This window comes from Sylvia atricapilla, chromosome 6, assembly GCF_009819655.1.
Source record: "Sylvia atricapilla isolate bSylAtr1 chromosome 6, bSylAtr1.pri, whole genome shotgun sequence".
NCBI lineage: Eukaryota > Metazoa > Chordata > Aves > Passeriformes > Sylviidae > Sylvia > Sylvia atricapilla.
In genome coordinates, this window is record NC_089145.1 from 61,885,110 (window position 1) to 61,908,475 (window position 23,366).

Here is a 23,366-nt window from a genome sequence, read left to right on the forward strand (position 1 = left end):
AAATTATATTCCAGACCTTCTTAGTCCTGGGGCTGAGTCTGATGTGGTCATGGAAGAAGGGAGTGATGACAATGACAGTGAAAGGAACAGTGGCTTTATCGATGACATGGAAGAATCCATGGCTCAGGATTCAGAGATGTCAATGACGGGGTGCCACAGTGACAGTGGAGAAATGCAGGATGCTGATCTGGATCATGATGAATCTAACAGGATGATCAGGTGAGCTGGGATGATCAATGCATCTTCCTTTGTATTGATTTGTATGTCTCATGCTGGGGCTCAAGGGGGCATCTATGTGATCATTACTCTCACTCACTTGGAATGGGCAATGCAGGTGAAATGTTTGGAAGTGCGGTGAGAATGCTTCAGTGATGATGTGCATTAGGAATTTAGGAGAAGCTTTATTGTCAAGTTGAAGTAGCAACTGAAAACTTAGGCAAAAGCAGTTCTTACAGGTCTGTTCTCGTATGAGGATGATGTGAAACTATTTGTGCGCTAGTAAAATATTCATTTATTTACTTCTATACCAAGGGATTCCTTCCCTGCTTTAACAGTGGAGTGCCTGGTCATTTAAATAAACAATATGTGTAAGTGGCTGTGGTATAATCAGATGTAGATTAATTGTTTGTAGTTTTAGATGCCTTTATTAAAAAGGAAAGTTTGGGAAACTTAAAGTAGTGACTTGAAGCAAGTTACAAAATAGATTAGTGCTTTGAAATGACTGTTCAGGAAAGAAAACAGGAACGGAGTTGTGCAACATACCTCAGAAGTGAATCAAGAGAGGAAACATTATTCAATTATTGGAACTGTCTGAACAGTATGGAAAAAGTAGGGATTATTCATTGTCAGGGAACCTGAAGTGAACTAAGGCAATTTCAGCTGTAATATCCTTGATATCCTTTAAGGCACCTATACCTTATAAAACATTTTTCTTTCTCAGGTCTGTTTGACCTGCAATTTCCTCTTTGTTTTGGTTAGGGGAGTCTGTCTCAGTAGTGTGCTCCCCTTATTTCTGTGTTACTGTCATACACCTGTTGCACTAATGGAAAGCAATCCATTTCAACAATATTCAGTTTTATTTCATGCAGTGGTGAACTGCCATCATCTTACCTGCATAGGATGTGTATGATGTGTGGACACCTTGTATCACTGGAATATGAACCTGTGCTTAGATCACCAAATCATTGTCACAGAATGTTTTAAATTTCCTGGTTTTATTAAGCAGAGAGCATTGCAAGTTTTCAAAATAAAAATACCCAGTTGCACTAATAAAAGATATGAATGTTTTATTTTTAAATGTTTAATGTTAAATTTATAAATGTTACAACGAAGGTCCATGTTTTACCTATGTAAGGGAAATTCTTGTATTTCCAGTAATACCTCTCTGCAGTTATTTCTAAGGGTAATTTCTGTATCTATGGGTATTTTTTAAGTTATCTATAAAAGACAAATAAAAAAATAAACCTTTTGTCACTACAAACAAGAATAGCTAAATAAAAACTGCAGATGGTAAAATCATTTTTAGGCAGAAAAGAGATGTTAAATATATGTTAGATATTTCGTTAAACTTTCAGACAGCACTTTCTGCAATTTGATGGGGAACTACCAATTCGTAAAACTTATTTCCAGAATGCATTACAGTGAAGCAGGGCCATCTGCAGACATCTACAGTCACAACAGCTTTGGGAACTTAACATATTATTCTTTTCCTAAACACTATCAGCCCTTTTTTTGTTCGAGTTGTTGCGCTAATGACTTTGCTAGCAGGGCATAATACAAGAGCAGTGTTGTGCTCTGTGTTCACATCCAATGCAGTGTCACTGCTTAGATTTCTGCCAGGAATAACCAGGCATTCATGTTTTGGACTGAACAGAGTCCACATTCCATTACACAGAATGGAATTAACAGCTTTAGGAGTTGATAACTCTAACAGCAAGGAGGATGGGCTGGGTTGCTTCTGGTCACTGCAGTGTTTTATCTGATGGTGCAGTGAGGCATGCTGTCACACCCCTGGGGCTCCCCTGGGTGCTGGCTGGAGGGTAGAAGGTTGCAGTGTGCATGCCCCACAAGGCAATAGGGTTTCTCCTTAAGTCTTGGAGTAGCTTAAATCCCTTTCTCTGAGAGGTTCCAGCAGATTCCCTGGAATGGGATGTGGAATCCAAATCCAGGGAATTCCAAATTCCCTGGACTGTGCCTGGCCAGGGTGTGTGCAGCTGGGCAGCCAACCCATTTCTTACTCCATGTCATCACTCCATTGTGTGTTGGGGCCCAAGAGCACAGGGCAGTAATCTGATGGACAGTGTCTGTGCTGGCTGTGAGAGGTTCAAGGTCAAGTACTGCTCTGAATCACACCTTGCACAAGTTTGGGCACTGGCTCCCACAGCCTAGCCAAGGCCCTAGTCATTTGCCCATTTTCTTAGCTCATCTTTAGAAATACTTTTGGAAGAATGTGTGTAAGCCTTCAGAAGATCTCTGACATTTCCTTGGTGTAGCATTCAAGTCTTTTTTCTTCGTACTCTTGAGATACTTGAAATGACAAAACCAAATAGTGTCCAAACCAGGTCTGCTAATAATAATAAATATGGATAATTTCTGTGTGTGTGTATACACGTGTTCTGATTTTAAAGATTTTTTTTTCTTTTTGTCCAAAGTTACATCCTTTTTAAAAGCCTTTAATGATTTATTCTTAAGCCCTTCAACCAGCAACAATATTCCATTAATGAGAGTGGTACAGTCTGTGAAGCACACAAAAAGGAGAAGTAGCACAGTGATGAAGGAGGGTTGGATGGTTCACTATACAAGCAAGGACACATTGGTAAGAATTGTTATGGAGCACCTGTCTTCCAGTATGTGTTATATTATAGTATAGACTGAAATTCTAACAATACTCTGGTAATTTACAGTCACTCACGTAAGGCAGTTTTTATGATTCCTAAAGTCCCAATTCTTATCATATTAAACACTGGCACTGCTTGTAAGAGCAGCAGACAGTTAAATGCAAAACCCATCTGATTATATCTGTTGCATTATCATAGGCAGCCAAATGTAAAATCATTCTTAAGGAAGTGAAACATAACGTTAAGGTGTTCTGTAGAGTAGCTGTACTTTCCAGCTGCACTCTCCCCAATGCCTTACTGCCAGCTGAATTGAGACTTTTGTAAAGTAGATTTGGTACAGAAAAAGGCTGTTTTCATTCCAACCTGCTAAAACATGAATAAAACCTTCAGTGTGGGACCTTCAAAAGTGAACTGGGGTGTTATAAAGGATACAAAAAGAAATTTCAATTGCTTTAGGGTCGTATATATCAGCAAATTGTTCTGAATGTAATTGAGACATCAGAATGAAATTTTAAATTTTTAAAACTTGTACAGTTTTAACAGAGCTATTCCTGAAATAGCAAAGCATAATAAGAGGCTTATAAATTCTAAATTCAATTATAAAGTCTTCATTAAAATCTTGTAGCAGTAATTGGGTCTTTATCGTTTACAGTCCATCTCTTCAAACTAAAGAAACATTTTGGCAGTGGTGCTTTTGCAAAATGAACATTTCATGAATTTACTTGCTTTTCATTGCAGAGGAAGCGACACTACTGGAGGCTGGACAGCAAATGCATTACACTTTTTCAAAACGATACTGGAAGCAAATATTACAAAGTAAGGAATATTTTTCAACCTCTTTTTGTACCAGCAGAATATAGGGGCTAAATTGCTAAACTGATGCTTACTAAAACTGCAATAGTAGTATAAGTTCTATCTAGTATATTATTATTATTATTTTCATTATTTAAGCTGCATATATGTGTTCTAGTTTTCACAAACAAGTCTCTGATCAGAAAGGTGTCAGTTAAAAAGGATCCATAAAATGTGTGTTGTGGAAATAAAAAGTTCTTATATGAGTAGTCAACAAGATTTTTTTTTCAAATCGACTTCTTTTGATACATGGCCCTGCTTTTTTTCTGAAAGAGCCTCACTACTCTCTTTGATCAGTTCAGTTAAATAATTAAAGTTCTATTTAGTCTTGGAGAGAAACATTTAATATTTTACCATCAACAGTCGTCTGTATCACAGAGTTTCAGATTACAGGAGCCTTTTTGTTTGTACAAGAAGCATGTGGTAAAGGGCAACAACTGGTATCATAAACTAATCAAATAAAGCTCATGCTGAAGTTTTATATGTTGATAATCTTTACACTGAAAGTAAAATACTTGTTTTCATTTTAGGAAATCCCATTGTCTGAAATTTTATCTCTGGAACCCGCAAAAACTTTCACCTTGTTGCCTCAAGGAGCCAATCCCCATTGTTTCGAAATAAGCACAGCAAATATAGTGTATTACGTTGGGGAAAACGTGGAGAACCTCTCAAGTGTCCCTCTGACTAACAGCGTTCTGAGCGGCGGCGTTGGGCTGGATGTGGCCCGCATGTGGGAGATGGCCATACAACACGCCCTGATGCCTGTCATCCCTAAAGGGGCATCCTCGGGCTCAGGAGCCAGCCTGCACAGTAAGTCTGTCCAGTGCCTCCCTTTCTAAGGACAATCACATCTCAAATGACCTTCCTCAGTGTTCTGCACACCTGGAAGGGATGTGTTGCACAGCTGGTAAAGCCTGTTCTGTCGCCGCTTGTCGCTTGTCTTCTGTATCCTTTTAAACACTACGGTTTCCATCCAGGGGTTTTGAGTTTATGGTAGGACATCTATATTGAGTTTATAGGGGGACATCTCTATTGAGTTTATAGGGGGACATCTGTATTGAGTTTATAGTAGGACATCTGTATTGAGTTTATAGGGGGACATCTGTATTGAGTCTATAGCAGGACATCTGTATTGATACACAAGATGGAGGTATTTGCAGTAAGCAAATAGTAATGAAATCAGTAAGGCTTCTTCAATTCAAATTTGCACTGCTGGAGTGAGAAATAGCCTCCTTGTGCAGAGGGATGAAATTTTCTGAGCTCCGGTTCAGAATGGATAGATTATTTTTTTCCCATCCTGACTAATTTGTTTTTAGCTGTCTGCAGAAGCAGTTCTTCACTTTTTGGGTTACTGCTGCATAGATGATATGCTCCCTTTCATCATATTTGGCTGTACAGCTGCCTCAAACATTGTCCCATGCTGAGCTGAAAAGAGCTCAAGTGTAAGGAGCAGCTATTCTAAGCACAGCAAGGGCATGTGTGTTATCCAGGACCAAAAGGACTGAATATATCTTAGCTTCCAATTTACATACCTTTGTGTAATTTTCTAGCAAAGGTGACAGTTCGTGTAAACAAAATATGAGATCTGTTTAAATCTGTCTTGGGTACTGATGATAAAGTAGCACAGAGCAAACAATTCCCTGCTCCTAGCCATGTGCTGCTGTGGCTGCTCTGTACTTCTGTTCAGCCTAGTCAGTGTAAAGAGAATTTGGATGTGTCTGCATAATTTGGATTAGACCTTTTGTTGCAATATACATCCACTTTAGCACTTGACATCTGGATGCTATTAATGCAGCACAAAATGCTAATGAGACCACAAGCCCTTCAGAAATCAAGTAATACAACAGGCTGTGGCATTGCATCTCCAGGCACACAGCTCACATATCAGATTAGATCAGCAGTGTCCTTTGCTTTCTCAGCTGGGATCTTGTGTAAAACAGTGTCAAATTCTGGATGTCATTTCCGTCAGACTAGTTGCCTAGTGCCCCTGGTTTGAGTCCAGTGTAGCTAAACAAATCATCTAAATACTGGACTGGGCACGACAGCTGACTTATCTCCCTCTTGGGAAGTTTTAAAAAAAATCTTTACAAGTTAGTAGTTATTTTTGGTTATATGTGCAAAAATGAAGGTTGTCTGAGACATTTAGAACAATTTCATGTGGACAGTGAGAATGATAACAACCTTCTTTGCTCAGTCTAAGACTTGTCTGTGTCTTTGTCCATGCTTCTATTCGTGTAAACACAGCAGTACATATATTTGAAAACAAATTGGCAATTATTAAAAACCTGTCCATAACTGAAACATTCTGTGCCAAAAGCAGTCTTCCTAAGGTGAAAGGGGATTAGCCATGTGAGTCAGAAGTTACTCATGTCACTGCAACCAGGATTAATGCTGATGGGTAGCAGCAAGTGTTTTCAGTGTGTAATACAGGTCTTAGAGTAGGGGACACTGGTTTTGAAATTTTTACTTGAACAAATGGAAAGTCAGTATGAATGGGAATCTACACAGAAGTAGGAGACAGAGGTGACAGTGTTCCAAAGAAGCATATTTTCCTTCCCAAAGTATCGTCTTTGTGTAATGCAGTTAGCAGTAGGCATATTCTGAATTTCCCCTCACTAAGTCTGCAGTTCAAATGCTTGTGACATGCTTATGACATCCTGAGCTCCAAATTGATAGAAGTTGGGTCTGGTGTTTGTTGTATTAAAACACAAGGTTTTGTTTCCACTATGTCTGTTTTAATTTTTAAGTTTTAATAATGTCTGTTAAGCCAGTTGAAATGTGTTTTACTTGTAACAGTATTTAGCAGTCCAGTTTGAATGTGTATTTGCCTTCATCTGAATAGCATCAAATATGTTGTAGGTGACTAAATAAAATTATCAGTAAATCCACTAAATAAAATTATTAGTAAATCCACTAAATAAAGCCAATTTAGTTGCAGTTGTTATTTGGGTGAGATACAAAGCCTCAAAATAGAATGGGAAAATAAGAAACTTATAAATGAGAATTATGAGATTTCGCTATTAAAAATTATATTAATGAATTGTATAATTCTGTTTTTTCCCTACACTGCAAAAGTGTTGTTCAACTCATGTTTTTGTGGGCTGGTATAATTTTATAGTAGCTGGTAGACAAACAAGCTGACCTAATTGGTCTAATTTCTAGAGCTGTCAGTAGATACTGATGTAATCTGAATGTCATTTCCTATTACTACACGTTTGAACTAAAAGCACAGCAATCTAAAGTATATTTTGCTTCCTTCCCCAGGGGATATATCCGTCAGTATTTCTGTGTCAAACTGCCAAGTCCAGGAAAACGTGGTGAGTGTTCTCTGGGTGCTGGTGCTAGACATGCTCTGATTAAACTGATTAAAAGTCACTGAGCTGCTTTTCGAGGGGAGTGTTAAGGGAGTTCCTTAATCAGCCATTTCTCACTTGGAAGAATTAACAAACAATTAGCTTTTTAAACTTTTGACAAAAAAATCATCTTCGTGTGGCACCAAATTTTCTCAAGATGCAAGAATTATGTATGGCTGATTTCACAGGCTTTAACTGGGTCTGTGAAGGATGATAATTACCAAATGGAAAGGCGAGGTGTGGAAATTACTAGTTCATGGAATTTATCAACTGAACTTTGTAAAAAAGACCACAAACCTTGATAAATATATAATATACCATTTCCTGTCCTATCTGAGAGATCAGATAGTCTCTGTTGTCCGAGATGAAACTCTATCTGAAGGAAGAGTTGCATATATCCTAACACAGACACAGAATTGTGGGTTTCTTTTACTCTAGGACAGTTAGACATAGGTGATGTGGTCAGGTTAAGCAGTCACACTGCTTGCTTTCTATCTCATGGCAGGTGGAAAAAATAGATATTCCCTGCAGAAAAGCTTTGGGACAGCTCTGGTAGTTGTCAGAAAAAGATTGCAAAAAGATTGCCTGCTAGGGATGTGTCCATTTGTTTCCAACAAAAAGTAAGACTGCCTTTATGATGAATTAGACACTCTTCCACTCTTTATTATATATGCTGCTGGTTAAATATCAGCAAAATAAAACTGAGCTGCAAGATTTGGTGTTTATTTGAGTCTCCCAAATGAATCTGCTAACAGCTTGTGCTTTAGCCTGTGTTACTGCACTGAGAAAAAGCAAGGCATGAGACTACATCTCTGGCACAAATGGAATATTTTACCCCTCTCAGTGAACCTGTTGAAGATTCATCAGCTTTTACAGCAGTTACTTACTGTGGCTTGTGAGAAAACACACCTGAATTTTTTGGCAGATAATGTATTTTAAAATGTTCTGTACTAAAAGAATGCTACTTCCCACTAGAAAAAGCAAATGAAATACAAAATTTTCTCTCCATATCCTTAGGGCTTTTAATATCTGTTGTTTATATAAACAGGATATTAGCACTGTATACCAGATCTTCCCAGATGAAGTATTGGGATCAGGACAGTTTGGAATTGTTTATGGAGGTAAGGCTTTGGTGTGTTGTGCAATTGTGCTTAAGATAAAAAATTCACCAATGGGGAAAGTATTTGGACTCTGAAATGTTTTGACAGAAATCAGCTGTCTGTTGTTTCGTTTAAGCAGTACATATTCAACAAAATATATGTTTATGTTTAATAAGTCATTTTTGTCATGATGAAGTCATTTTGTAGATTGCAGTTTTCTGCCCAATGGTGGGTCAGTGTACATCAATAGCTTCATCTTCTCAAGAAGTTCTAATAAAACTTCTTGCTCTGAGATGCAGGAAGCTGTTCTTTTTGAGAACTGTAATGGATGAGAAAAATATTATTTTCCCTTAGTGTTTCTTTACATGTTCCAGTGAGGCATTTTTTTATTGCTTCTTCACTGGCTTGTTAGAATTATTTCTCTTTTTATTTACATATTAATTTTTCCTCTGTCTTTCCTCCTTTTCTCAGCAGTTTTTTGGGGGTGTATTTAGGTACAGCTGTTGTTTGAGACAGCGAGAAGTGAGAACTGACAACAAATTTCTCACTGAGGTATCTGTGACTCTCTGATAAACCTGGGACAGGCACTAACATGCCTAAAGGCTATCACATATTTCATTATTTGCTAGCTACCAGTGAAGGACTAAGTCCACAACCAGCCAGTTGCACAGAATGCAGCTGCAGTTTGCATATATATGTATATATATATTTATATATATATGAGAAAATCACCTTTGCACTATACTGTTGAAATGTAGAGCTGACTGTCTCATATGTTTGCTTCTCACACGTTCGAACAACAGTAAGAAAAATTTTGTTGTCAAGCAGAGAATTGACAGAAAGCTTTTAATGTCCTATCTGCTCTGAGAATTACTTGGTTGTGGCCATTTGTACATGAGAGGGGAGCACTGTTCATAATGAATCATGTTAATTGATGGAGAGCTTTTGTTTAATTACTGCAGGAAAGCATCGCAAAACGGGAAGAGATGTTGCCATTAAAATAATTGATAAACTAAGATTTCCAACTAAACAGGAAAGTCAACTTCGTAATGAAGTTGCCATTTTGCAGGTACTTTTCTGGATTTTTTTTTACTGTATTAGCTCCATTATTTAGTTCTATAAATACCAGCTAACAATATAATGATTTTCATTTATAATCACTAGTGGTTTTGTAAAACTGTTCGTATTTTTTCTGCTTATTTTCCATAAAGAGCCAAACCCAAATGTATCAGCAATGTCACACTAGGAGTTACAATTTCTGCAGTTTTAAGCACCAGGCACAGTAAGGAAAATGCGTGTTGAACTAGTTTTAAATTTGTAATTTTGTAATTGTATAAATTTGAAATTTATACATTCTCCTGTACTGCCTCTAGAAATTTTGTTCCTGTTGCCCACAGGTTAGGTACACAGTTTAAATTAGGAATACTGAAAGATTATCTGGTTTAGGTGGGGGCCTGAGGTCTGGATATGTAATGATAAAAGCCACTGATCATATTGAGAATTCTTGTGCTATATTTATCTTCAATAGAACCTTCATCATCCTGGGGTTGTAAATCTGGAGTGTATGTTTGAGACACCAGAAAGAGTCTTTGTTGTTATGGAAAAGCTCCATGGAGACATGCTGGAGATGATCTTGTCAAGTGAAAAGGGCAGATTGCCAGAAAGAATAACTAAGTTTTTAATTACTCAGGTAAGAAATTAATTATAGACCTCGAAGGAGATTTTAGGTCAGTTATTATCACTGTTTCTTAGGCTTTCCTTTTGGCATAATTTATCTGTCTGGCTTAGGAAAATCTGAGTAAAACAAGGGTGGTAAAACAGCTTTCTTTACATTTCTGTACATTATCTGATAGATAGTAAACCATTAAGAGGAGTTAAAACTAGACACATGTAGAGCTGTTGGCTGCTGGATGGAGGGGACATCAAGGTACAGTTTCTCATATGATGGAATTAAGCACAAAAAAGGAAAACACTAAAATCAAACTACAAAAAGAAATTTTAACCTGTTGAACTGCCCAATATCAAACCACTGCAGTTCATACTCTGCACCTATTACACCTATTTTCTGTGCTCAGATTGGATCTCAGTGCTGCCTGTGTCTGCATTCCATCATTACTTCTATGAACAATTCCATATGGGATTTATTTGAGCTTTCTGTTGTTATATTCCTATAATATTATTATACTGCTTCTTTGGCTGCCCGAAATGGTGGTTTATATTTAGATACACACATGGGTAGTGAGCCACCTCACAGGCAGGGAAGGCCATGGTCCAGCAGCCAGGAAGAAAGAAAGTAGCAGGAGCAGCAGAATCGTGGTGTTTATTATTAGAAATTTATAAATTATTATAAATTATTATAAATTTTTATTATAATTTTATAAGAATTTATAAATTATTGTAAGTCAGGATTATAAATATATATTTTTAATAATATTATTCCTTATTAAGGAATATTATTCCTTGTTAAGGTAGACCTTAACAAGTTTCCTAGTTTCCAGGCTTTAATGAGCAAAGCTGCCACCAGCTTTGGAATTTGGTCTCTTTTGTTCACAGGTTCACTCATCCTCCCCCCATTCACTGCTTTAATACAGTGACAAATTCTGTCAGCCCCTGACCAAACACAAGGAAGTGAGTTAAAGCCACACAAAAAGGATGGAAATCTGTGACACTATATTTATGTTTATGTCACAGAACAGAAATACATGCAACACTCTCCATGCTTTCTCTCATCAAGAAAATACTTTAATTGGATCATGCAATATTTCTGTGAAGTGTTTTTAGTTGACTCTAGCTGTGAAAGGTCATTCTGCAAGTATCACTACATTCAAAGATTTCATGTACAAAAAAGTAAATTTCCAATCTTTGAATGTACATGTACTAAAAAGTAAACACTTAGAACCCAGTTTTTAAAAGATATTTGTGTGTAGGCTCTTTGAGAGGGAAAAATCATATTTGATGCAGCATCAAGAAAACTTCAGGCACAGCATTTTGGTTTTTTGTTGGGTTTTTCTATTTTATTGCTGACATTCTTGTAAAAGGTACATTCTTGTTGGATTGTGTTTCTTCACACCAGTCCTTGCTTCTCTGGTCACTGATACTGTTCAAACAATATAAACCAAACAACCATAATTTGATTTTGTTTATTCACAGATCCTTGTTGCTTTAAGACATCTTCATTTCAAAAATATTGTTCATTGTGACCTCAAACCAGAAAATGTGTTATTGGCATCAGCTGATCCTTTCCCACAGGCAAGTAGAAAATGCCCTTTCTTAAGATAAATTGTTCTAATTAATAAGTGTTAGCAATGTTTATGTGAACAATAAAATGATTAGTGACCTCTCTGCACAGAATTTTTAGGTAAGAAAAAGTTGATCACTTATTCAAACCACTTTATAAAGAAGTTATGTTTGAAAATCCTTGACTCTTGTCATTTGTCTAAAATATTGAACTAGATTTTCAAGTGGGACATAGGTACTTGTGCCATCATTTCTAATATGCTCACCATTGCAGCACTCATTACTCAGCTGGTTGATTTGCTCCAGAAAGAGTTATTTTTTCTGAAAGTTTGGGTAGGACTCATGAAGAACAAGAGCTTCTTTAATTCTGTGGATTTAAATGCTGTGTAGGTCACAGGGTATAGAGTTCATCTACAATCTCCCTCAACTGCCCATATTCAAAATGAGTGCTGTTGATAAGTTTTAAATAATATTAATATCAATATTTGGAAGGAAGGAGTCGTTTTAATTGAGATTTTTCAAGCTGCTTAATCTGTTACTTCATAGAACTCAGACGAGGAGTTTTGCAGAAAGGCAGAGTATAACTAGATCCACAATAAAATTCAAGTGGAAGTTTAAGAACTAAATTTTGTCAAGTTGCTTGTTTTAGGAGAAAGCCATAGATGAAACAGTTTTTCTGTTTGCTGTGTTCTTATGCTATAAATGAATAAGTATCACTTATATATTACCTGAACTGTTAAGCCTATCCACAACTGTGTTTTATTAATGGAATGAAAGAACAGAAGAGACATTATGGACTGGTATTCCAGTCTACTGTTTCAGTGGTATAAAAATATTGCTCTCAAAGAGGAGCTTAAAAAAAAGTACCCTTGAAGGAACAGTAGAGATGCATCTTACAACTAATTGATGATAAAATTTCCTCAACTATGTATTTGATAATGAAAGTAATGTATGTGTTACTATAGCATTTTTCATTAAACAGGTAAAACTGTGATTTTTTGTATTTGATAATGGAAGTAATGTATATGTTACTATAGCATTTTTCATTAAACAGGTAAAACTGTGATTTTTTTGTGTTTGATAATGAAAGTAATGTATATGTTACTATAGCATTTTTCATTAAACAGGTGAAACTGTGATTTTTTATATTTGATAATGGAAGTAATGTCTGTGTTACTATAGCATTTTTCATTAAACAGGTGAAACTCTGGGAATTTTTTGTATTTGATAATGGAAGTAACGTATGTGTTACCATAGCATTTTTCATTAAACAGGTGAAACTGTGTGATTTTTTGTATTTGATAATGGAAGTAACGTATGTGTTACTATAGCATTTTTCATTACACAGGTGAAACTGTGTGATTTTTTGTATTTGATAATGGAAGTAACGTATGTGTTACCATAGCATTTTTCATTAAATGGGTAAAGCTCTGTGATTTTTTGTATTTGATAATGGAAGTAATATCTGTGTTACTATAGCATTTTTCATTACACAGGTGAAACTGTGTGATTTTTTGTGTTTGATAATGAAAGTAACGTATGTGTCACTATAGCATTTTTCATTAAACAGGTAAAGCTCTGTGATTTTTTGTGTTTGATAATGAAAGTAACGTATGTGTTACCATAGCATTTTTCATTAAACAGGTAAAGCTCTGTGATTTTTTGTGTTTGATAATGAAAGTAACGTATGTGTTACTATAGCATTTTTCATTAAACAGGTGAAACTGTGTGATTTTTTGTATTTGATAATGGAAGTAATGTCTGTGTCACTATAGCATTTTTCATTACACAGGTGAAACTGTGTGATTTTTTGTGTTTGATAATGAAAGTAACGTATGTGTCACTATAGCATTTTTTATTACACAGGTGAAACTGTGTGATTTTTTGTATTTGATAATGAAAGTAATGTCTGTGTTACTATAGCATTTTTCATTACACAGGTGAAACTCTGGGATTTTTTTGTATTTGATAATGAAAGTAATGTATATGTTACTATAGCATTTTTCATTTAACAGGTGAAACTGTGTGATTTTTTGTATTTGATAATGAAAGTAATGTCTGTGTTACTATAGCATTTTTCATTACACAGGTGAAACTGTGTGATTTTGGCTTTGCCCGAATCATTGGAGAGAAATCATTCAGGCGTTCAGTTGTGGGAACTCCAGCCTACCTTGCTCCAGAGGTTCTGAGGAACAAAGGCTACAACAGATCTCTGGATATGTGGTCAGTGGGTGTCATCATTTATGTAAGCCTCAGTGGTACCTTCCCATTCAATGAAGATGAAGACATACATGACCAAATCCAGAATGCTGCTTTCATGTATCCACCTAATCCATGGAAGGAGATTTCTCTTGAAGGTAATACCTGTTTGTGGCTGTTCTGGTAGAAGTGCTAAAAAGAGTAGATGTATTTTTGCTTTCGTGTTTTTGCCTGTACATAACAGAATTTAAAAAAAAAAAAAATCCAGTAATGTAATGTGTCTGATTTGTGCTATCAGCTGCTTTAGACATTTCCTTCAGAGCATGTATAGAGTGCATATGGCATAATCTTCCAGCATGGGATCTCTCCAGGAGGTGTTGAAGGAGCCACATAACCACCTACAGACGAGATTGCTGTAGAATCTGTAGGGAGCTTAAGCTGTAATTGGTCTTGTGTATCTTTATTTATGTACCTCATCATTCAGGTCTATTACATCTGCATCTATTTCTTGTTCTACTTGTTCCAGCAATTGAATTTGGTTTCAATAGGATGCTGTACTCTGATAGCTTGGTGTGGAGAAGATAAAAGTGAACAATTCCGTAGATGAGATTTCAGGAACAGTGTGAGAAAATGTCATACAAAAGACTTTTTGCAGGGGGGAAAGGCTTGGAGATAACTCTGAGACCTTTGAAACTTGAGTTCTGAGCAGTGGCATCAAAGACTTCAGATAAAAAGCAAAAGAACAATATAACTAGTTCACTAGGACCATCTTTAAAGAAGGTAAATTAGTTCTATTTAAAATGTGTCTAAACACAACTAAGTAGGGCATTTAAAAGAATAGGCACTTCTGGTTTCACAGCATTTTCACATACATAACATTTTCAGGCAAGTAACATTTTCAGTCAACTTGATTTTCTTTGGGATTTTTTTCTTTTTTTAGTCCAGACTTTTGCAGGATTTTAAGTCTTAAAGCAAAGAAACATTATCAGATTCTTATATCCTTTTCTGTATTGTAATATGTGCCAAACCGAATGAAAATATTAGCATTTTTAATTTCTGGTATTTACAGTACCATTTTTCTGGTTTTCAGGTGATATTGTAACATACCTGTTAAGCATAGTTCAGAGCAGTGTGCTTAATGCTCACTGTGACATATATTGCAGCCATGTGAGATTCTTTCCTGAAAATGCTCTGAGAGCATTGTTTGTTATTTTATCTCAGTGGCAGATGAAGTTTGAAATCTGTTGGAGAAAAAAAAAAAAAAAAGCTATAAATCTGCACAATTACACACTGAAGTTCTCCTGAACCTCCACACACTTTGATATGTAAGCTGACAGAATCTGTTGGCAGCAATGCTTTATCTGTCGCCAGAGATAAGCAAACAGCAATCAACACAGGGGAAGCTGCAAGAAATTGTCTCCCACAAGTTTCTGCTGTGGTAGACAGAAGATCAATTTTTGCACTCAGAGGTGAAGATGCAGTAGAGCACCTACAGAAAGCTCACCTCCTCGGGTGTTACCTCTCCATTTGTAGACTCACAGCCTTCATTAAGAGTTGATGGATACCAAGACACGAGCATGCAGAAGGGAGGGAAACACACTCTACCAAATGACTAAATTAAAATCCACTTGTACGTTGTGATTTTATTACATCTTTTGTATTGCTAGGTGATGAGCCACTCTGTTGTGCTAAATGAAAACCTGGGAAGTGTCTGAAGAGATTCCATTGCCTCTAACCCAGGGATTTGAAGTCGGGATCTCTGTCCAAGTGTTACTTGATAAGGCTGATTTGTAGAGCTCAAATTGGAACTCAAACTCTCCATCCAGTTCCTGTTGCCTCTGGCAGTGCACCGTGGTTAAAATCCAAACCTGTCCTGACACATCTGCTCTGGATTACAGTTCTGAACATTGTTCATTAGTGCCACAAATGACTGAATCACTTAGTGGAGAAACATAAATTATTTTAAAAGTTGCAGAGTTTGGTGCTAAGGAAAGGTGACCAGCAGTTAAACCTTCTGTGTCTTGTCCATGATGTGACTCAGGGAGCCAAATGTCTAAAGCTTCTTGCAACTGTAGGTATTCCAGTGGTCTCTTCAGACCACTGCTCATGTAAAAAGAAAGTCTTAGTTTTTATTCTTAAAAATTTAAGAATAGCTAAACCTAGTTACTGCTATCTTTTTATTGTAATCAGTGAGGAAAAAGTGTGTATTTGTTTGAATTTAATAGATAGTGCAGCAGTTAGGGTGAATTAGTCTGTGTTTAGCACCACTTTGGTTTTAGTGCACACTGCATGCTTTTCCTGATACTTGCTAAACAATAGTGTACTAATCTCTGAGCTGGAAAGCAGAGGGTAGCAAAACTTTAAAAGAAAAAAATGAGACTGATCATGTGTCAGCAATGTGCCTAGAAAAGTATCAACAGTGGTAAAGTAGCCTAAATATTCCCATCACATGTTACTTCATCACTTACTGGTCTTTAAGTAAAATTGGCTTTTAAAATTTTAAATTGCACTGATGAGGTGATAAATTCATAGAAAATACATGACCCATAACAGTTTGAACTGCATGGTAATATAATTAATATACTTAAAGTCTGACAGATTCAGAGGAAAACCACACGGAGATAAGTTGTATTTTGGAGGAAAAGTGTGTCATATCGTGCAATATTCTGGTCTGTGTTAGTTTATTTTCGTGATAGTTACTTTTTCTGTAGCATTTTCTAGCAATTCTTAAAATAAAAATCTGCAGTCAGAAGCCAAGACAAAAGTCAGAACTTATCTGAAGATAATATTTTTTGAGTGCTTAATGTTTTTAACCCACCAGTAGCAGTTGTCTTCTCTGTCAGTCATTTATATGATCTAGTCATTCACTGGGTCCTCTCTTTCCATAATGTGTCTGTCTGATGTCATAACTCCTGGATTAATTTCATCAACTCTTCCTGATGAGCAATTTACCTTTTTTTGTGTAATACTTTATTCTTCCTTTTCCCCATTACAATGTAACTTATGAAAACTCAGACCTTTCGATTTTGTGGGTCTCGGATTTCCACATAGGAAATTCTGATTTTTACCTAAGTGGCTGCATTTTTCCACATTTTTCCAGTAGCTTCACTCTTTTGAAAGAACACATCCCAAAACCTGTGTCTGGTTTTGGATGTCTAAGTGGGGTTGTGACATTACTGGAGATAGGTAGTTTTTGGTAGCTTGGTGTGTTTTAGAAAACCAGGTTTTGTCAGAGCCATTCAGCATTTCATTTCCCAGTCCATTTCTGCTCTGTCTTCTATGTTTGTCAAGCCAGACTACAATTTCTAAATTCACTGAATTGCTGTGTGACAATTTGAACTTAATTCCATCTTCATTGTGGCATTTTGCTGATACAGAGAAATCTACTTGCAGGGTTCTTATCTATTTTATAGCTTTCAATTTCACAAATCTCAAGCATGGAACCTGTTTTCAACAACTTTCCTGTTTGTTTCCAGCTTTGACCTTCCTGGCTACCAAATTTGCATAATCTCAAGAGATTTATTTTGATTTAGGTACATGTCACAAGAAATAAATACTGCTGAATATAAATAGAACTCCATGATGGATTTTGTCTGTCTGCCTGTTAGTATAATTTATGTACTATGTCTTCACCGTGGTGGCTATTCTTTTGAACTGTATGGTCCTAAATTGTGCTATGTCAAGGTTGGAATTATTCATAGTGTTTCATTCTGCTGTTGCATTTTCATAAATCACTGTATATTTATTATTATTTTATAATCAGCTAACAGCAGCACAGCTATTACTACTAGCCTCATGGGCTGTGTGATGAGCACATCATTGATTAGGTGCTTCACATTGCTTAATATTATTAAAATAATTTGGGGAGAGATGGTGCAATTCCTATCATGCACTAAATTTGATCATGGTGTCTCTGTTACAATGCTCTGTAGTCATAAATAAATCCCACGGCTGCCTTTGAGCCAGCATTTATTTATCCTTGTTACAACATGTGAATAGAAACTCTTGAGTGCTTCACACATTAATGAGAAAGTCCCATGAATGAGTGAGGATTGAGTACGAGGAGGTCAGTGCATGTTACAGCTCAGAGATGCTCTCTGCCTCTGTAAGTGTTTAGCTAGCTGTTGAAATGGAGGTCTTGGCTCTACTTACACATTTGCTAGGATAAATTGGTATGAGGAAGCCTCTCTTGCAGGGTACAGCTTGGAATTTCCAAGGATTTCTTTTTGAGAGTACAGCTGAGTCTATGTCTCTGGAAAGCTCAGCCAGCTGAGGAGCATTTTATGTTAAAATAACTACATGTACCCTGGAGTATTTGTCAATAAAGCTGTATTGACCAGCAGCAGGAAAGAGATTGGTGTGTATGAAAAAATTACAGTAATGATGACCTCTAATCAATTAACCTATTAAAAATCTTATTATTAGGATTAAAATCCTAAAAATTAGAGCCTAGGAAGTCCTGGGACCTCCTATATTAGTGGCAGCAACTTAAATTTGTACAAATGATGGCAGTAAGAGCAGGTGGTATTCTAGGTGTACTTTAAAAATTCTCAATCAATTATAAATTTATCATTCATTTAAACTGCTTTTAAAAATTATATCCTTAAGGATATAAAAAATAAGGATATTCTTGTTTATAACTTACATAAAAAGTTTAAATCTGTAGGGAAGTACTACATGAATGATATGTTTGTAATAGTGTTTTCATTTATTTTGTAAACTAGCATTTATGTGCCAGTCACATCCTAATTGAGTTAAAGCAGTCAGTCCTGTGAAAAGTAATTATTGTCTTAATTTGATACTTAGAGTGAAAATTGCGACTTTGTCTGTACTACAATTAATTACTTGCCATATTAATAACCTTGCATTAGCAATATGGAGTCATAAACCTCCTTACTGTGAAGGTTCTTTCCACTGAATTGAAACTAAATCTTTCCTAAAATCAGAGGGCTGCAGAGCTTCCTGAAGTTCACATTTGAATTTTTCTGTTGGGAATTCTGCTGAATTCTGTCTAAAAGGCCAGTAGTCATTCTGCTAGTAGTTGGCTAGTTTATTCCCTTTAACAACATCTCCAGCTCCTGGAACTTTGTGAGTCCTCACCTGACTTCTTACACTATCATGGAAGGTGAACAGGAGCCCATAAAAGGGTTAGAAAAAGCACTTCCATAATCCTCTCAGAGTTTTCACTCAAGTTGCCTTCTTGCTGATAACCTGGTGCATTCCCATAGATTGTGTGCAGACTGTAGGTGGTATTTCTTAATGCTCTGAATTTATTTAATTATTGATTTTACGGCGGAATACTACAAAATTTTATGAGGCTGCTGAAATGTCTGATAAGGGTTACTTGAAAACCTGATTTAGAAAAAAAAATCAGTGAAAATGCATAAAAATTCTTAAAAATACTGTGTAGTTACTACCCTCTCCTCAAAACTAATCTATCTTGCTAGACAGAATATTTGATTTTGTAATAGAGGATGCCCAGATTTAGTCCCCTGAAGTTGTATGTCTAAAATAAATGTTAATGCCTTCCCAATTTTTATCTTCAGTGTTTTTAAGCAGTACAACTCAAAACTTAATCTTCAGACAATTACGTGATTTTTTTTTTCCTTTTAATTCAGAAATTGAGTAAACATGAACCTTACTGTTCATTCATTTTACATGAATTGAAGCTTTGTAAGAGTGGCTGTGAGGACACTGTCAGAACAGGATGAGGTTTTTGTGAGTTTAAACAGGGAGAGAAATGGTGAACTTTCCATGTCTTTTAAGCATTTTAATTCCAGCACACACAATATCATTATTAAACTTCCCAGATTCTTCTTTGCTTTACACTGCACTCTTCTTTTGTTGCCCTGCCTGTATCACTTGCATCTTGGCTTCTGTTACTCAAACAGAACTCTTACAAGTTAAAAAAGTGGTATTTCTTGAATTGCATGATTTTCTGATAAAAGGTGGCAAAGACTCTTTGCTGTTGGAACTTGTGTTTTCTTCCTTCACCTACATTTGAAAGCTTTGAGTAATAAATCAAATGCAATTGTATCAGATAGTTTGAGTTTCTACTTCGTGTGTACTTCTAGAAGTCATGTTGCATTTCTGCTTATTTATGTATTTGTGCTTCCTTCTTAAGAGGCAAAACTTTCCTGGCAAAAAGAAACCTGGATAAAAAGCTAAAAACAAACAGCAAAACTGGTTACAGGGACAGCAGTAATCCAGTGGAGAAATAAGCAGACTGTCTGTGTAATTGTCTGTCTTCTTGACTGCTCAATACTGACAATTGTGACCATCCAGGGAAACTGCCTTTTCACTCTCATCACAGTTTTCTTCCCTGTCTCTTTTTGTGCACCATCTCTAGTGATTTTTTCTAGACCAGTGCCTTTCTGGTCTGTTCAACAAGCCACTGGCAATTTCCCCCAAGAATACAAAGAAATGTGTTGTTACATGTAGTGCATCCTTGTCCTGAAGTGAAGAACCAGGCAAAGGGGCCCCTCATCCTCTTGTAACCTGAGGGAGGTTGAATAGCTAAATATCATTTCATCACTTGTAAGGCTCACAGTCATATCTGCTTCCAGTGGATATTCCTTGCCCAGAAGGAATGTGATAGAGACATTATCAGCCCTCAGTGGCAGGAAGAACATTCAGTAGGTACTTGACACACGTGCTGCGATGTGTGCGCCTACTCGCCGCAGTTACCGGGACAATCAACCCTGTCAGCAGGTCCTTGACCTATTTCCCAAACTGAGATTCATACTAAATGATTGGAAAATGAACTCTGAAGATCATACGCACCCAAATACCACTGAAAATAATAAAGAAATGGTAGCACTACCAAATTCCCGTTCAGCACTGGCCTATGTATCAGAAGACCAGCTGAAGTCTAATTCTGTTGAATTTAAGGGTAAATTGACAGCATTGCAGAAGATCCTGATGTTTGCTGATACCCAGATATACTGCAGTGGGTAAGGCACTATGTTTTCCTCTTTGAAACATCAGATTAGAAACAGCTTTTTGATAGGTGATACCAAAGCTGTCGTGTATGACTGACTTTACAGTCTCATCCCCATGGCTTGGAACTTGAGAATGTCTCTTGTGAATAAAGAGGAAGAAGATCAACCCCACTATTTTGGAAAACAAATGAGTTTTAAGAATGATGCCATCTGTCCATAATGGTCCTACTGGATGTCTGCTGACTTTGTTATCCCACATACAGTTGATGAGCATTTTGAGAGGGAACAAAATAAACACGAGTTAGAGAATTTAGCATTAACTGTACTTGATGCTAAAAGAGACAGTAGATAAGAATCAGTTTGTCCACAACAGAAAAGTAAAATTAGGACCATCTGTTCCAGAGAGAGAATGGCTCAGAGCCCCTGGCAATGCTTTCTTTGTCAAAAGTCCTGAGATTTATTTTCTATCATTCCCACTGTTGCTTGATTTCTAAGACAGTATTCATCACCAGGAAGTCAGGTCTGCTTTAGTGATAGTCTCCTGTTGCTAAGAATAGGTTTGACTGTTAAACTAACTGCATACAATTCAGATAGACTGCCGTGTACATTCCCGTTTTCCTGGACATTTGTTTCACTGTGCTCTGCCCCATGGCAGAAACACACGTCAAGCCCTAGATGACAAACTGAGCCTGCAGAGAGGAAGTCTCTGCTAAAAAAGAAAAGCTTTTCCATGTTGTTGTAGGAAATACAACCTCAGAGATAATTGGTTTAAAGAGTTCTGTCCTATCTCATACTCCTAAAACAGACAAGATGATTATTCAGCTCCTTTAGTACCCAGCTGGCAACAATATCCATCTGATGTGTTTCAGACCCAGTGCCCCTCAGTGAGGCTGTGTGTCTGTGTTACTTTCAAGACCATCTTTCCCTGTCACCATGATATAAACAGAGAAATAAAGATGTAAACCAGCATACTTTGGCCATGCCAAGGGATAATGTGACGAAATGGAAAAATTGTAGGAATATTATTATTCCTTGTGGCTAGTCAGTTATTCTGGAATAACAGTAACTTTCCACCAGAACACATGCCGGACATTTAGCACCACCTAATAGGATTTAGCCTTTCATTATAGCCTCATTTTTTTTTTTTTTAATTTTTAAATGTTTTTTTCTGTAACTGCATTTAAAGCTCATCAGCCTCATTCCAGAGATTTTTCCAAATGGGTCACTCATTGCAGTTCCATGCACTGGTCATGAATTATGGCTCATGGGCCTCATCCCTTCAGGTTTTCCACAGCAGACAGGGTGAAAGAGTTGGGTTTGTTGAGCCTGGAGGAGTTTCCAGGGAATATATACTGGATATATATTCCAGGGAATATATTCCAGGGAATATAGCACCTTGAAGTACCTAAAGGAGGCTACAGGAGAGCTGAAGAGAGATGCCTTTTACAAGGGCCTCTAGTGATAGGGTGGGGGGTAACTGCTTTAAACTGAAAGAGGGTGGGTTTAGGTTGGTTATTAGGGAGGGGTTGGATATTAGGAAGAAATTCTTGACTGTGAGGGTGATGATGGAGTGGGATAGGTTGCTCAGAGAAGTTGTGGATGGCCCATCAGTGGAGGGGTTGGACAGGGCTTTGAGCAGTCCAGTCTAGTAGAAGGTGTCCCTGCCCATGGTAGGAGAGTTGGATTTTTAAGGATCTTTCCAACCCAAACCATTCTGTGATTCTATGAACCTCATTGACTCCAAAACCATAGAAATAATGAAATTTGTAAAAGAAGACCTTTCACTTTTCTGAAACTGCCAACTGTTGACCAGCAAGTAGAAGCAATGCTTAGTTCAAAAGAATAGTATTGCAAGACTTAGTGACTTACAAAACCTGATTTCTCCACTCAGTGACTGGAAAGATGCTGCTGTCAGCTAAAAGTGACACTGAAAGTCTCAGAAAAATATATACATATATATAGTTTACTGTGATACCTGAAGAATACTGTCCTTGGGAGAAAAACGTTGAAGCTGGAAGATTTGGCAATGAGGGAATATTTTCATTCAAAGTGACCTTGCACCTTGCTGCTAAAAGTGTCAGTGTAGGAGAAGTCCATTTGTTATGCCTAGTATTGCTCATCCTCTGCCTCTCTGAGAAGCAGAATTCCCATGTAGAGTTAACACAGTGTCACAGACAGGCTTGAGCCTGGTGCTGGGAGAGAAATCACAGAGGCACAGCCTCGAGCCAGGCTGTGGGGCAGGAATGGAATAAACCTCTCCTTGCAGTTCAGCTCTGGCTTGGTGGTCGTCTTGATTGCTGCTATGTGTCAAATCCAAACTGTAGACCTCACTTACATGAGTTTCTTTTCTTTTGAGCAGGATTTGAGTGAGAATTATTTTACTGTTCAGTAGAACATTGGTAATCCCATTAGGATGGGTTGTATGGGTGTCTTCAGGTACATAAGCATTGAATGAAATCCATTAAAAGCTGGAGTAAGAAGTGGTAACTGCCCTCTTTTTGCAGCTTCCGTGTTTGTATTGCTCTCTGTTTGCATGTCCTAGTTCAAACAAATACATTTAAACTAACATTTTCCAATATTGTTTCTTTTCAGCTATTGATCTCATAAATAATTTGTTGCAAGTGAAAATGAGAAAGCGTTACAGTGTGGACAAAACGTTAAGCCACCCATGGTTACAGGTATTTCTACAAATTCCATGTTTTTACTTTTGTGTTTAGACTCTAAACATATAACAAATCTTCATCTTTAAGCACAGTAGAATCTAAGAAAATCTACAAACCTGAGGATGTTTTTAGATCCTTAGAACCTCATGTTCATTTACCTATGGTTTCTCATTAATTTCTGAGG

At 36.9% G+C, this 23,366-nt stretch overlaps 1 protein-coding gene across 5 annotated transcripts in view; it reads left to right on the forward strand.

Moving 5' to 3' along the window:
- PRKD1 (protein kinase D1) overlaps positions 1-23,366 on the forward strand; it is a 121,540-nt gene that overhangs the window by 95,233 nt on the left and 2,941 nt on the right. For all 5 annotated transcript variants that reach the window (XM_066322159.1, XM_066322160.1, XM_066322161.1 and 2 more), the window contains 11 exons: positions 15-219; positions 2,692-2,815; positions 3,576-3,653; positions 4,220-4,499; positions 6,954-7,006; positions 8,091-8,163; positions 9,105-9,211; positions 9,671-9,832; positions 11,293-11,391; positions 13,469-13,736; positions 23,112-23,197. In XM_066322159.1, the coding sequence (XP_066178256.1) occupies positions 15-219; positions 2,692-2,815; positions 3,576-3,653; positions 4,220-4,499; positions 6,954-7,006; positions 8,091-8,163; positions 9,105-9,211; positions 9,671-9,832; positions 11,293-11,391; positions 13,469-13,736; positions 23,112-23,197 (1,535 nt within the window). The remainder of the gene's footprint in view (positions 1-14; positions 220-2,691; positions 2,816-3,575; positions 3,654-4,219; positions 4,500-6,953; positions 7,007-8,090; positions 8,164-9,104; positions 9,212-9,670; positions 9,833-11,292; positions 11,392-13,468; positions 13,737-23,111; positions 23,198-23,366) is intronic.